Raw genomic sequence first — 16,303 nt, 5'->3', positions numbered from 1 at the left:
TATTTAAGGGTGCAAGTGAGACAGTTTCTTCGGTTTCCCCTCCCCATACCATGGAGCCTCCATTCATTCCCACAATTATACCTGTCTGTTGTAAATTATACAGCAGAGATGCAGCAGCTCTGTCATCTCAGCATCTATGGAGATGGGTCAAGCTTAGCACAGCCCCTTTGACAATGCAAAAGAGGGGCTTGAAGGAGCCAAAGATAACAAACCCTTCTGTTCTTTTAATCAGCCTAGTGGTTATAGAGGTCTTTGTCTCACTAAACTGGTTGGTGCACGCTAAAATATTAATGAAAAAGCAGCCGCTGACTCCAAGACTAAGATTTCTGTTTGTATATCATGGAAGTAAAGACAAAGAGACAACACAGCCCCCAGTGTCTGATATGCCATGGGCACAGAGAACACAGACCAGAGCCAATTGTTGTGATATGGCTAGCAGAGGATTATCTAGAGGAATTCCAAGCCCGCGCATCAGCAAAGTCAATTGTTATCACAAGCAACCCCCCCCCCCCCCCCCATGTATGCAGTAAATGTTCTTTCTTCTGGCAGCCTTTTCAACTTCTCCCTTTGTCGTCAACCCGCTGCCAAGGAGCTACATTTATAGAACATTTCTTATCCCAAAGCACTTTACAGAACAATGCAAACTACATGTAGAAAAACATTCATACAGGAGCCACGCACACACCTCTCGGGTTGGATGCAGCAACTGTTCAACCTGTTTAGGCAAGACAGTGAAGAATAGCCCATGTAGTTGAAATGCAGGCAGAACTGAAAAAGAGGCAGAAAACTAGCAGCTAGTCAAGAAGCCCAGCTTCTTGCAAGGCTGCCAGAGGATTCTTACTGCTCAGAAGTTGTCAGGGCTTTGCTTTTAAGCCTCATGAAATGAGAATCATCTTCACAGCACAGTACCCTACAGAGGGACAGTTCCCAGGAGATAAATGCCTCTGAAAGCACCAAGGACTTTTCCTCTCTGTCCCTCCCTGCCCAAAGCTTGGATCAGGCCTTCTGCCATCTAGCATGCAAGATACCCCAGTCATTAGCTCATTCCTCATCCCCTGAAATCATTAGCGTACGGGCCTTCAAAATGAGCCCTGGATGCAGATCTCCCAGTAGGACAGGCTCCAGCCCCGGTTCTGCTGCTTTGTGTCTCCTTCTTGCAATCGGATGAAGGAAGGCTGCATTGTCAATGCCTGTACACAGAGTAGCTGCTTTGGCTCACGTGGTCTTCAGCACCACTGGATCGTCTGCCAACCCACGTCACACTCAGAAACCATCTGACCCTGCCTCACCAATCTCTGCTCCCCCTAGGAGTCATCCTGCCAGGCACCAAGAGCCAACATCGGATCGGACCAACCCCTGAGCGCACACAGGCAGGAAACACTGCTGTGGAGTGGGTGTAGGGTTACCCATTGAAGGCTGTTAATGGGAGCAGAGGACCCGAAGTGCATGAAATTGGAGCTGGGGGACATGAATAGTTCATTAGTGACCCACTCATCCCACAGCATTGTTGTAAGGCCCAGACAGGACCTCAGGGAACAGAATCTCTCCTCCTGCTGGCCAGGAAACCAGCTGCATCGCCCACCTGTCCTGCAGCCACTCTAGGCAAGGTCTCTTTTACAGCAGTCTTCCCTGCTGCTCTGACATGTCTGGCACTCACCCCATACCCTCTGTGAGAGCGTCCCACAGATTATAGGGCAACAATAAGAAAGCCATTATGTTGCAGCACTGGGAATCGAGTCCTAGGCTAAGATCTGATCACTTACCCAAGTGATTAGCCAGCAGAGCAGACTCTCGGATTGTCTGATGGCAGGCACAATTGCTGCACTGCTCGGAGATCAAAAGCCAGCCTGTTTTCCTTGCTCCAGAGGTGGTGGTTAGCCCAGACAGGGGAAAGGACACAGTAGGCCCTGTCCCCTAAAAGCAGCAATTAAGGTGGTTTATAAAAAGGAGGCTGTTATTAGGCCACCAGCCCCAGGATCCAGGATAATTATAGATGCTGGGATACAAGTGATATACGCCAGGGCACTGCTTCAACAGAGGGTGGAGCAGAGATGATGTCAGCGGGGGTGTAGGTGAATGGTTGCTTTGAGTCTCCTCTGCCAGCCAGACCAGGTACAGCAGCCACTGGAGCCATCACGTAGTCCCCTGTGCCAGCCCTCGTGAACAAAACCCATAGGGAAGACCAAAACAGTGTCAAGGCTCCTCCACCTGCTTCCAGTGGAAGCCATGCTCTCTCCATCCCTGCTTCCCACAATCCTTCCTCATTGCCACGGCTCATGATCTGAACACAGGCCTCTGGCAATGCAGTGGTTGGTTCTCTCTCAGCCTCAGGTCTCAGAGTCATGGGAGGACTTCAGCTTCCTTCTGGAGGCACACAAACTCTCTAGGGTGCAGAGGGAAGAACAGAAACCAACTGGCTCAGAAACTAGGCAGCCTATTAAAAGCTCCCAGGATTTATTAACATGACAAAAATTCTCCTCTACTTAGCCTGCCGCATGATTTCTCGAAGGTGTAGGATCAGAAGCCCTATCTCGTGCCGGGCTTCTGCAACACTTGCTCTACCAGCGTCTGAGACATCCAGTGAATACAGGCTGGCAAACGCTCTGCCCTCCTAACAAACCACTCCAGCAGAAACCAAAGAGGCTGGTGCCAGGCCTGTTGCCCAAACCCCGGCTGAGGAAAGGCATGCAGCGCTGTGTCAGTAGGCAGCGTTTGCTGACAAACAGGAGGCAAAGGAAAAAAAAAAAGCGTGTGGATTTGGATCTGGAAACTGCAGGCAGCACTGGAAGGGGTAATCCCACTCGCAGGAGGGACAGTTACACAAAACAACCTGTCGGAGAAACGGCCCGCAGCTTGTACACACACTATGTTGGCTTTCATCTCTGCCCAATTACAGGGGTGCTCTTGGGGAAGGCTGAGCAGTTACAAGCAACAGCATGGAGCTAACAGGGGCAGACAGCAAGTGAAGCTGCTCTGTGGGCACATCTACACATGCACTTTAATGCGCATTAAAAAAAAGTGTCACTAAAAACATACTATTTAGTTAATGCACATTAAAATGGGCTAATATGCATTAAGCGCCACTTAAAAATCATGGTGCTAGTTAGTTGATGCACATTAAGTCAGGCTAATATGCATCTTCCTAATATCTCTCAATAGATTTAATGTGCATTAACTAAAGTGTGCTAATGCACATGTAGATACACCCTGTGTGCCATGTGGGACTGGGAAGAAGCAGCTTGCTATGTGGACAGTGCTCACTCAGAGCATGTCCAACACTTTACCCAGCCTCTTCTCCTCCCAGAAACTCAAACGCAGCACTGGCAGGATCCCAACCAAGTTTGCAGAGCTCAAGCAGACTCGCAACACAGTGGAAGCAGAAGCAAATGTAGAACCTTCCTTATTGGAAAGGTTTCCCTGACTTAATCCTCACTCCAGCTGGTTTCGACCACAGAGATTAGGCATGCAGACACTGCAAGCGGAGGCACAGCTGCAGCTCCCACAGACATGCTGGAGTAAAGTTTTTACCTAGCCTGGGTGCTGGTAGCAGTATAGGCAACTGTAGCTGAAAGCTGCTTTAAAATTAGCTCAGGTGCACCCACACGAGCTGCCCCTCTGATAATAGCATAGGCATACCTAGAGGTCAGCAAGCCATTTCCAAGCACAAAGGCACAGCACTATCATAGGTGGAAAAGGGACCCATGACAAAGGCAAGGCACTGCCATAGTTCAGGAGTCCACGTGGTTTGGTTATAACAACTATGAGAAAGGAGCTGCCCTGCCCTGCGGTTCTGAGCATGTCACGTTAACCCATGTCCCAGCGCAGCTCCCGAAACTTGCCCTATAAACCTACTGGGCTGAACTGCCCCCCAGAAGCTTGAGATCCAGAGGGAATGATATCAAGCCTGATACGGCCAGTGCTGCAAAGGGTTGCCAACTCAACAGCTGCGTTCTCCACCCAGAGCCAAGTGAATGCAGGGTGTACCCAGCCAGCCCAGGAGACCAGCTTCCAGCTCTGGGCAGGAGAACAACTGACAGATTGCCAAGTGGGCTTCCTATAAGACAAACTCCAAGGTGAACCAGCTGCCCCCAACCTAGCTGTTTTGCAGCCTCAGGCTAATTTCCTTTTTAATGATACATGCAGCAGTGCTGCCATGGAGCAGGGACCTTTTGATGGCATCTGGGCATTCTGAATGGCTGGACAAGCTCAGATCTTTGAAATGAATGCAGATTTGCCCTTGCGGATGCTACATACTTCCCAGTGATAGAGGACTAGCGCGGGATGGCATGTCCCACATGCAGCAACACCAGTGTTGTGGCTCTGACTGCATCAGAGACGCTATTAGTTCTGTTACAGTGGTAGCTGGAAATTCCTCGCAGACCTGGGACCCCACTGCCTCAAGCTTGATGCCAGCACATAGTTACAGCCAAGCAAGGGTGGGAAGGAAGCCAAATGCACTGGGAGGTGAAGTGACTTGCTCAACATCACACAGCACAAGAATTGCAGAATTGGGAATAGAATCCGGGTGTCTGTTCCTGGTTTACCAATCTAGACCACATTGATTCCCTCCTGAAACCCTGGACAAGTCACTGCCCTTCCATAAAACAGCAGGAGTAAGGGACCAGTCACACTTAATGAGCACACCACCCATGATATGGGCAGCAAACATTGGGAAACTGAAACTCTATGGAAGTGCCAAGCATCATTAAAACTCCTTGTTGACGCACAAGAGAAAGCACAAGGTTACCCCAAGAGCAGAGTACACGAGCCCTGCCAGAGGTTGCAACGGCAGCAGCAGAAACAGCGTGTCAGCAGATGTGTCCTTAACAAGAGCAGATGGGCTCTTAACAAGTAGGAACAGGATGCTGCCAATGTGCACTTAAAGTATTGTGCTGAAGGAGGGAGACCATTCCAGCTTAAAGCAGAGCGGAGGAGAGAGGCACAGACCTGAGCACACAGAGTGGCTGTGGCACATGCTGGGTTGGCAGCCATCCGCAGAACACTCCAGGTGCTGCTTCTGCCAGCTTGCAGGAGCGGGCTTGCTACAGTGGCATGGGGAGAGGATCGACCCTGGAATTGAGGGAGCAAAGGCTTCATGATAACCCAAAACTAATGCTGATTCGACTTATACAAGAGCTTGGGGGGAAGCCTGCCCAAACCAGGGAGCTTGCACAGGACATGCGAGCTGGGACAGAACTTCTGCCCCTAGCATGCAAGACGATGCCCATGAGAACCACTTTAATGGGCACATTTCTCTGCCTAGAGGAAATGGCCCTGGACAGGATCCTACCCAAAGGGATCTCTTTCTCTTGCAGGGACAGCCGGCAGACCTGGGGGGGTATGGCTGATCTGGGATAAACCTCACATGACAGACAGACAGAGCAGTGGGATGGGTGGCCCTTTCCCAGTCCCAAACATTTGATGTTTGAAAACACAAGCCAGAGGAAATCCAGCCTCTACAGAGCCTGTGTGCATCCCCCTTGGACAGGTATTTGCTTAAGTGAAGATTACAGTAGTTGGCATGTGCTCGGAAACAGCCAGCAAAGCTGCACTAGGCTTTCCCTTCCGGCTAGAATCAGGACTCTCCTGGAGGGAGGAACAGTTTAGGGCTAGCACGTTGCTACTTGCAGATACTTGTCTCCTACTCACCCCCTCTTCTATCCCAGTCCAAAGGAGGCCCAGTTGCTTTTACCTTGCGATGTAAGCCAGACCTGATGCAGGAACAAAGTTGCTATGGCTCTTACCCTGCAAGATGGCATCTCAGAAAGGCAACATACCTGCACACCAGCTCCCAGTGGTTTGTGGGAAGGCCCAGGTGGGGTGGGTGCCTGGATTACTTCCCAGGCATCTTGCCCTAGGCCTGTTCCATACCAAAGGAAATACTTTCCAGGGCAAATCTCAGCCCTGGAAATCAAGCAACTGGAAAGGGTCAAAACTTACCCTTGAATACAACTACGAAAGTATAATCATGGCAAGACACCCAACCAGCCTTGACAATCGCTACCCTTTGGATCTGGCAGAAAGCGGAGGGCGAGGCAATGGCTCATGCGATGAGAGTGTGGGGATATGAACTGCATCCTCCTTTCAGCGCAGCTATGTTGTTCTTAACCAGCTTTTGGCAAAGGCTGCCAAAGTCCACATGGGCAGTGGTACAGCTGGCAAATAAAACAGGATGAAAGCTGCTATCGGCAGCTCATTAGGGCAATACTGTTGGCACATGGTAACATATTAACCTGGGAAAGAAAAGGGGTGCAAGGGAGTTATCTGCTCTGGAGATTGGAGGTGTGTGGAAGGAAAAGACTCTGTTTTTGCATATAAAGCTGTGCATGAACCTAAGCTTTCCTCTTGCCTTATTAGCTCAGCCCTTCCAGATGTATCCTGGTGAGGACCCTCTTACCATTAGAGCCAACTTATATTAGCAACAGCATTCAAGCTGACTGGAAAGTGTGTGTGCCACCCTCACCACCCTTAGGCTCCCAATCTGAGCTGCTGGCACTGGTTTCAGGCAATCAGTAGATAGTGCTCACTATTTAAACAGAGGTGGAAAGGCCTCTGGTTGGTTTCCAGACTAGGCACTAACAGCTATCCATAGCCTCTGGTACGCCATTTCTATGCCACGTGGCCTGAGCGTAAGACAAGTGACAGCCACCACCTGCAGGCACCCTGCTCCACAGGTAATGGCTTAGTCCTCCGGCCCCTTAGCTTCCATGTGTGTTAGCCCAAGTGGCAAGATCTCAACACCTCTTAAAGCCGGGCCCTTTCTTGATGTGACTACCATCAGAGATCATCTTAGGTTTTCAAAGGAGCCTACAGGACACTAACCTAGGCTTCTAAAACACCGGTTCAGATTTAGAGATTCCAGCTGAGGCACCCACATGCAAAACTATGGCCTAACAAACCCCCCACCAATGCCATACCAGGGCAACGCAACTGGACCAGTGAACCGCACTGTATATCAGACAAAAGAACCCAAGATCAGGCCTATTGCCTCACCCCTTCATGTTTTCAACATTGCCCAGTTACACAGCAAGGTCTTCAGTACAGGGACCTTGGCTTCTGATCTGCCTAATGCACTGGACATACCATCGGTGTCTAATATAAAGCAATGTCTCTGGCTTTAGCTTGGCTCCTGGTTTAAGATGAACTGCAACTATACAGGGAGCAGCTATGCACTGGAGCCACAGCAGACACTGGACCAGAGCCACTCAAGCAGCCCTAGAAGGAAGGGAGAATGAAAACCTCAGCCTTTATTTTGGACACCTGTTGCAACACACTCTCATGGGATCAATTCAGTGCACTTTGCCCTTCTCCAGCACTGCTGCACCTAGCCCAAAGCCACAATCTGCTTGAACACTCAGCCTGGCCAACTCAGATTATGGACACAAGGCATCACCAGTCCCTCACAAAGACTTCCTGGTAACAACAGCCTTGCACTTTGTGCACATTGCTTAGAGATTGCAGAGCAGCCTCTTTTTCCAGAAGTAGGGAACAGAGTTGCATCCTTTTGGCTAAGGCCATGTGGCGAATGCCTTCTCCATCTCTGACTGTGAAGGAGAGACTTGATTCTGTGTCCCTTTTCTGAGTCCCTAGGTGGGATCATTGCTCTTAGCAGCTGAGCTGGTTTTCTTGAAGACAGACAATCCCAAGGACGCCTGCCTACCTTGTAGGGATAGCTCCCATTTGACAGAGACCTCTACCTAGGATGGTTATTACAGAATAAGAGAGGGTATCACTCAAAAGCTCTGTACCTATCCTTTAGGTGATTCTTGAAGTGGAGCCGCTCATTCAGGGCTAGTGATATCTTTTTCTCATTTCCTTTCTTTCACATGTAGCTATGATGCATTCACAACTGGCACTAAGCTACACCCCATATTAACAACCAGGACAGAGCGGGCCATGAAGTGGACTCTTTCTGCCTCTGGGGACAGGGCTGGCAGGGGGCAAACAGTCTGCAGGGCAGTGGGGTGGTGTTCTAGTTTGAGGAAGGGATATTTGTCTCCAAGACGCTTGTCATCTGTAGGCCTCGCTGGAACATTGATGAATATATACTGCTCACACAAAGGCAATGGCCAGAGTAAGCCTGACTAGCAAGTCTGCCTGAACTCCTTACATTAAAAAACTTGGCATGTGAGCCACATGTGCACTCCTGCCAGCAGATGGGAGGGGGAGATGGCTGTACGAAGTGTAGGATAGACTGGGATGCTGAGGTTGGAATGGGAACACCCAGTTCAGGATGTGGAATAAGCCCACGGTACAGGATAGCTTAAGATACTCAAAATACAGGTAGAGTATAATACGTAATTTGTTTGGACCACTGTATAAAAGGAGAATTGGAAATTATGGGAACATTGTATTAAGGGAGCCTGTGTGGTGTTTTGCCAATACTTTGTCATGGGCGTACATGCATTACCACCTTGTCTGTCACATCACAAGTGTGTTAGGGCCATGCCTTGCAGACAATAAACCCAGGCGAGTGTTGCCACCAAACTGAGCCTGGGGTTGTTCTTTAAGACAAAATTGGTGTTGGACTCTCCCGGTAGCAACTTTTTGCTGGTGCTGCAGTACCCAAGACTTCAACACTGACACCTGATGGAGACGGTGACAACAATATCACCAATTTCACAATTCACTTGCTTGCAAATAATACTGTGCCTAGCAAACACTGGCAAAGGACTATGCATCACACGAATAGCAGGAGAGAAAAAAAACATGCCTCATTGATTTCTTCTTGCCTGGTCCCTCTGCCACACTCATTGTGCAGGCAGGGTCCATAAATGCTGGATTTTGACTATGTGGTCTTTAAGACAGAGAAGAACAAATAATTCTGATAGGCTACAAGGGGTGGGGGGGGAGATTTCTGCCTTCTGAACTATATATATTTTTTGTTACTACACAGTAGGAACAACTGGGCTGAAAGCACAGAGCAAAGGAGGCAGCTCTCCCTGCTCCTGCTTATAGCCTGCCTGCTCCCCATATAATAAGCGATAAAACAGAGGCGAACTAGTCCAACATTCGCAAGGCCAGTCCTGGTGGAAAGTCAGCCTCTGGAGAAATTTCAGCTTTGCAAAGGCCAAGAGAAAATCCTATGCTTAAGGGTTGGGGATGTGAGTGAGGAGACAGGAGAATCCCTCAGTTCCACTGCATCAAAAACGTATTGCTCTACTCCATTGTTGGTCTCCAGCTTTGGGGGGCACGGGGTATACTATCACCCTGGTTAGGTAGACTGGGAGTTACACACTTGCTCTGGTAGTTGAAGGAAGCCGAGGCATATCCTTCAATTTATGAAAGAATCAAAGTGAAATAAAGATTCTGTTTAATCTGCATAGAATTAAACAGATGTATACAATGCAGAATGGCTGGAAAACTTTTTTTCCCCCCTTTAAACTGAGAAGAGAGCCTCCAAACCTAGGAAGAGACAGTGTCTGAAATGTATACACCAGTTCTGGAATTTCCTTAGCTCAGTACAATGAGACCGATGTAATGGGATGAGAACAGAAACATTTCAAATGCAGTCTCAAAAGCAAATTCCAAGCACCTTGCTGACAAATTTGACAGCCAACAGCACAAGTTCTAAGGGTTCTGATGCACAACTGTACTTTGGGATATTCTGTGCTTCCATGCCAATTGGGAAGCTTTGGTACTTTCTTCCATAAAAGGAAAGGATTTTTCTTCCGCTCACTGTAACAAGCAACTTCTGAGAACATATTTTCCAACTAACAAACAAGGTTTCATTAAGTGCAAGATTAATGAAAATAAACATCAATGTCAAACCTTCAAATGAGTCCACAGTGACACAAAGGGATATCGGGTGAGAATGAAACAGGGGTGCCGGGTTTCATAATCCACTATCACTCTTTGTCAAGCACCACACACAACTCCCTGCTATTGCAAAGGCAGAGCATCTACTCCACAATGTCATTTTATCGTGATTTAAAACTACCTACCAGAAAGATAGTGAACAACTCCACAAAAGTGCCCTTATCAGTACAGCAAGAGCTCTAGCACAGATTTGGGCTAACTTGGCAATCCTGTTAAAGGGCTATTTTCCTAGTGGGTCACAATGGTTCAGTTAAAAAACTCAGTGCCTTTTAACACCAGCCTGTTACCACATGTAGACACTTCTTCACTAAAGCACCCTTTCCTTTGGAGGTACTACTCATTGGCATGCCAGCCTTTGGATGCTGAGACAGAAAACTGACACATCAAGGGTCCTCTTCCAGATTGCTAGCCCAGCCTAGGCATATGACACCATATTAGCAAATTTATGTAAGAGTTTTCTAGATCCACTTGCAATCTAGACTCTTCAGGGTAGACAAGGCTCTTAATGGAAGCCAAACTGTACAGGAGGCTAGTGGCCTGCATCCTTTTCACACCTGCAAGCCAAGGGGCAGAAGTGGCTTAAGTCGCAAGTGAAATGACTAAGGTGGTCTCAGCCTGATGGATAGTCACTCTCACTTCAGAAGCAGTTCTGCCCTTGCTATTCAGCCTTCAGCAGAGAGGAGCAGCAGAGGCCAGGCAAGCCGAGGACCAGAGAAGAAGAGGTGCGTTCTTGAGGTTCCCCATCCTACGAAGACACATGAGCAAGACAATTAACTTGGTTGGTGCTGTGACATTCCCCTTCCATTCTTTCTCCTGGTCATTACATGGCTCTAAAGCTCCTTTCCCATTGAAATATGGGGTGCAAGGCTGTCCCAGGTACACTGCTTCTCAGAAGGCTGCTACAGACACCCTGCTGACCCACCTGCTCTGGAAGGGCAGGTCTCCCCTCTTCTCTTCCTCAGTTTGAAGCAGTTTGGGGCTCTGGCCTAGCATTGCTTTTTTACCTGATGTTTTAGGATGGGAATGACAGACAGGGGGCCGGCAGGAAAGTTGCCTCTCCCTGCACTGACCTTTCCTGGTACTGTTTTCATATTACATCTGGCCAGCACAGGAAACCCTTTCTCCAGCACCAGAACATCACACACCCAACCCCAAATACAAGCAAGAACATCTTCCAAAACCTCCTCTCCCATCCAACGCCCACTCCCATCAGGCCAGAGAAAAACATGTGGAGTCTGGGCTCACAGTAGAAGTATCAAGACATTCCTTACGATAGCAAAACCCAAACCAAGACTGGCGCACAGCCCATGCTCCTTCTGACAGCTACATCCCACTCCATTTTCTTGGGCCAGCTCATGACAGGAAGTAATAATCTTGTTCACAAACTGAAGGCTGTCCCTTGAAACATGATTTACCCGCTGCTGTTGAATCATCCTGTCCTTTGGAAGTGACCCTTGTCAAGCAGCCAAAGACAAAAGGTAAACATCCTACATGGGCAGTGACACATTGTAGGAATGCTGCCCTGGTGTCAAAGCTAAGGCATGCTTATCTTCACCAACCTACTTTCCTTACTCCTGACCAAAGCCCTGATCATCACCTGTCTTTCTGCCCTTCACCTCTTTCCAGTTTAGCCGGCCTCCCTGCCATCAGTTCAGCAGGATGGTGTTGTCACCCTGGCATCCTGCTTCCATTTTCATACACAGGACAGAAGCAGAAATGAAGAAGCAGAACCCAGAACAGAGCCGCCCTCTCCTCCCCCATCAACATCCCTTCCCCTCACTCGAATGCTCGTGTCACCTGTAAAAGGACTCAACTCTGAGTAACAAAATGTTCTTTTTATTATTTTTATAAAACAGAACTTTAGGGGAGAAAAAAAAAAAGTCTCCCTTCCAACAAATCAGCAGAGGCAGCCAGGTGCAGTGTCCCCAGAACAGCAGAAATAGTCCCTGTCCAGTGTGCAGACCTGGATTTTCATCCACACTTCCCAGCTCTCCAGGTTACAGGAAGAAGAGCTTGTCACACAGCTGAATTGCCGGCTCATGGTGCAGTACTTGCCCCGAGAGGAAGGCCAACTTGTGGGCATATTTGCATGGGGCTGGTACACGGATAGTACCTGACCAGTTCCAGTACATGTGGCAGAGCTTGAAAGTCAACCTGGGAACATGAGAGGGAAAGAAGAGTGTATGAAGATGCATTTCTTCCACCCCAGGACTCACTTCTTCTACGGAGCAATACCACTTGTCATGAATGTATTAGAAGCACTCTTTGCAGGTGCATCAGAAGTGCTTTCGAAAGACCGGCCACACTCTCACCGACTTGCCATGCTGGGGTAGATCCCTGTTCCCATTCTGACAAGGATTGGTACCCAGCTACTTCAGAGGAAGCTGTAAAAATCCCTGCTGGGCCACTATGGAAGTGATCAACCTGCAGAGGAAACTCTTCCCCAGTCCCCGTCAAGAAATGGCCAACTTGAGTTTACAGCACAAGGTTTCACCTTTTTCTCTTCTAAACAAAATAAACTACTGTACCCCATGCAACTGGGTGTGTACTCAACATCCAAAGGAACATCCAAGTTTTCTGGCAATCTTTCTAACCCTTTCTCTCTAACAGTACACTGCAACAATCTGGTCCCCATGCTAACCACGAATTGGAAAGAAATCATCTTTTGTGCATCTGCTTTAAACTTGTTTGCAGTTCTCTTCCCTGTTTCCTTGTCTTATGGAGAAAATTACACAAAAGTATCCAATCTTCCTTTTCTCTTCTATCTTCATTCCCCTACATCCCTGCTGTTCCAGCCCATCAGCTATGGCAGGACAGGAACAGACTTAACCTTGTTCTTGTATAAATATGCACTGGGCTCTAGTTAACTTTCTTGCAACATCAAGCCTGGGAAAGAATACTAGGTAGGGTGCCAGCAAAATTCTATTCTTTTTCAGCTTGTACCAGAACATTGAGAAACTCTGGTAAATCCTACTAGAAAATATCAGATTACAAGAAATGGCCAAAGCATGCCAAATCTTATGCCATCATCACTGGACTTCTGAAAAGGACTTCTCTTGAGAGCATGCAGGAATACCTCAAGCTGATGTTCCTATGAACAAGCAAGGTGGAAAACTAGCCAATGATTCTGCCAGCCCAAGCATAACACACTAGCTCCGAATTGGAGATGGTGAGCCACGCTGAGTTCATTTCCTGTTGTGGGGAGGCAGTTAAACATAAGACACATCTGCACTCACATCCAAAGATGTCAGGGAATCGCCATTCACCACGCTCTAGAAGTGGGACTGAACTAGGGAACATTCTGGTCCTCAGTGGCATCACGTTGCATATCGGGGTTCTTGGAGTACTTCCTGACCCTACTCTTACCTCTGCATGTGATCAGGACTCAAGTTGGCAGTGTTGAGCACACAGATGTAGTGGGTGGGGAGGCTGCAGCCTTGACGGACGTGGTGAGCCAACAAATAAAAATCTACCCTGAGGACAAAAAAATATCTGTGAGAAAGCATCCAATTTTGTGCCTGGAAAAGTGGGGAAAAGCCTGTGGCAGCTCCCTCTACACCTTATGTGAGAAGGGTGCAAGGTTTGGAGACTGAAATTTGCCTTAAGGCATCATTCAAAGCTGAAATCGCAGTATGACCTTCCTGCCTATTCTCTTAATGTGCCCTGCTCAGTAAAAGAGCATCACAACCTCAAGGTTAGCAGAGTTGCAATGCCACAGATATACAGACTCAGAATGGGTTTTCCCTCCCAAAGCCACATTCCTTCACTACCTTAGAAATGCAGTCACTTGTGTTGTGGCAAGGAACCCACATGCAGGTCAAGAGCAATGGAAAAATACCCCACTATGAAAAATGTTGTTGCAATGCACATGCAGAAATGACACGTCCTGCTCTTTGTACACAAAAAGCAACCTGTAGGAAAAAATGCATCATTAGACCTAGGTACCAAACCCATTAAACCCTCCAAAAAGAACAGACAGCTCCTGGCTACATGGCAGGGCTAAGCCATGCCCAACCCACACCACAGGTGAAGCATGTAACCTCTCTGCTTCTAAGAGAGGCTACAGAATGACAGGAAAGGCAAGAGCTAGATGATAACAAAGAATGGGCCTTTGCAGGTTGCCTGCCACTCACCACTCTCTGCTGGTAACCGTGTGGTCAATGACTGTCCCGGGGGGAGGACACCCAAAGTCCTCTGAAGAAGCTGAATAGAAGTTTGCACTGATTTTCTTCTGAACCACAAAGACCACCATCTTGGGCTGGTAGTTTGTAAAGGCTTGGAAGCACATTTGGAGCTGTGGGATCTCGTAGTTGGCCACCATTTTCAGCTGGCTGTCTGATACCCCGTCTCTGTAAACCACTATCTTCTCGGGTAAACAGTGGTTCACCTGAACGAGAAACAACATAACATCATGGATGGCCCAGGATCTTCTATAGGGCTGGATGACTTGCAGCAACCCATACCTGTGAAGGAGGCCACATTATATTTGGGATTTTGGCTTGCACGGGCACAGCACGCCTGCCCGGTAAGCACAGCCTCTGCTGACAAAGTGCAGTTTGCAAGGAGGAGGGTAGAACACAAACCTTTTAGTTAAAGTGACTGCTGCAATTCAGCATCACTTGGAGGAAAAACAATGCAGCACTGGAGAGCCTGAACTGAACTGCCTCTGAATTTAGCAGCTGAGGCATTGGTGTTCATGTTCAGACTTCACCCCTCCACCCCCCACCCCAATCTGGGAATAGTATTTTTAGACAGAGACAATGCCATGCCAGCTCTTACTGGGAAGCGTGCCACTTGTATCAATTGAACTACAAATTCCCACTCCCTCCCTTCACATGCAAGGTATCACTTTAAGGCAGCTTCACGGGTCACAGAGTTCACCTTCTGACACTTCAGGTTTGAGCACAGGGCCTTTTGCCTCTGGTGTCAACTTCCTTGTTTGTTCAACTCCTGCGTGAAATGAGTTTGCTAAATCTCAGTTGAGTTCCAAATAGGCAGGTGTCTACACCCTAAAACCTATCACCATCACTAGTACCCTTGGGACCAGGAAGGCTATGGACTGAACAGGTCAGGGAGGTCTGAACTCTTTTTCAGGAGTCTACTTCCAGATCATGGTGAAGGCATAACAGGACAAAGGTGAAGAATAGTTCATCCTACACCCACCACTGCCCATCAGGGACCTGCTATGTGACTTGTTTCCAGAGCTGTTAATTTAGTGCCTTTCCCAAGGGAAGCTTAAGAGAGAAAAGCCTACAGAAGAACTGGGCTGGAAATGCACTAGACAGATGGAACTATCCTCCACAGGTGTAGAGACATGGATGCTTGTTTCGGAGGCACCGGCTGCTATTCTGGAGCAAGTCTGGTAAATTAAGGAGCTGCATACGTGGCCCGGTACTTTCACACACATTGTAACATTACTTTTCTTGCATGGAGAAGTTTTATAGTAATATAAAAGGTTGCTATAAACCGATTGCTTGGTGATGAGAGGATCTAACCGGTTAAAACAGGTAGCAGGAAGGAAAGCAAGAAAAAGAAATCAACAATGGTCCCAACTATGCAGCAATCCTCATCAAGGTAATTGAGCGAGTCCCTGAGATACAAACAGAAGGTCTCACATTTTGGTCCAAACAACAAGGGGTCAGTGAGTTCTGCAAAGCAACTACTCTATTACTTTCACACTTCCACTGAACCTGCCCGATTTTGACAGTCAGGATGGATTTTCATTTGTGTTGCCAAAGCTGGCACCTCATGAACAAGCAAGTTACAGTTTGACCAAGTCGCGCATCTGCTTTATCAGAGTGGGATGGAGGAGACGTTTCATTTCATGGTACTCTAAAGACAGCAGTGCATATACGATGGCCACGGAAGGCCTGAGGTCTGTTCCATCCTCCATGTCACCTCCGGGAGCAGACAGCAGCAAACAGTTCAATGGATGGCACAAGAACCCTGCAGGAGGCTGCCATGATCATCTGGCTCCCAGACAGGTCTCACCCGGATTTCTAATAGTCGCAGACTTAGACCCTGAATTTTCACACCTTTTCTGAGGTGTGCCACGTAGGCCAGCTCTAGATATTGATGTCCACAGAAGCATCCAATCACTTTTGAAGGCAGCAAGTGGCCCCCACAATGCTGCCCCACAAATGGAGCAGCACTCTAGCTCACAGGAGTGATGCCTGTCTCAGGCAAGATGCAGTTTCATCCATCTGCCATGTCCTTACCTCGTGGAACTTCTGTAAAGCGCCCACCAGGCACAGCTTTAAGCCATCTGCGATTTCCTGATGAGGCATCTGGAACACAACCCTAGAGTACCACTTGGTAAGAGTACTCAGGGTAGAGGGAAAGAGAGGGGTACGTTAGATACAGGTGCACAAACACCACAGTTCAAAACAGTTGCACAAACTGAGTGCCTTTCACCCCCTTCCTGAGTCTTGAAAACATCCAGAGGTATATAGTACTAAGGGCATCACGATAACAGAACTAATGC

General features: G+C 48.1%; 1 protein-coding gene across 2 annotated transcripts in view; it reads right to left on the bottom strand.

Moving 5' to 3' along the window:
• Nucleotides 1-11,635: 11,635 nt before the first annotated feature.
• Nucleotides 11,636-16,303, bottom strand: part of PIWIL2 (piwi like RNA-mediated gene silencing 2) — a 28,810-nt gene continuing 24,142 nt past the window's right edge. For both annotated transcript variants that reach the window (XM_019491532.2, XM_059730710.1), the window contains 4 exons: nt 16,038-16,143; nt 13,953-14,206; nt 13,186-13,293; nt 11,636-11,973 (listed from right to left, as the gene is read on the bottom strand). In XM_019491532.2, coding sequence (XP_019347077.1) covers nt 11,817-11,973; nt 13,186-13,293; nt 13,953-14,206; nt 16,038-16,143 — 625 coding nt within the window. In that variant the 3' untranslated portion in view covers nt 11,636-11,816. The remainder of the gene's footprint in view (nt 11,974-13,185; nt 13,294-13,952; nt 14,207-16,037; nt 16,144-16,303) is intronic.

This window comes from Alligator mississippiensis, chromosome 7 (genome assembly GCF_030867095.1).
Source record: "Alligator mississippiensis isolate rAllMis1 chromosome 7, rAllMis1, whole genome shotgun sequence".
Classification (NCBI taxonomy): domain Eukaryota; kingdom Metazoa; phylum Chordata; order Crocodylia; family Alligatoridae; genus Alligator; species Alligator mississippiensis.
This window is presented reverse-complemented; position numbering and strand designations above follow the sequence as displayed.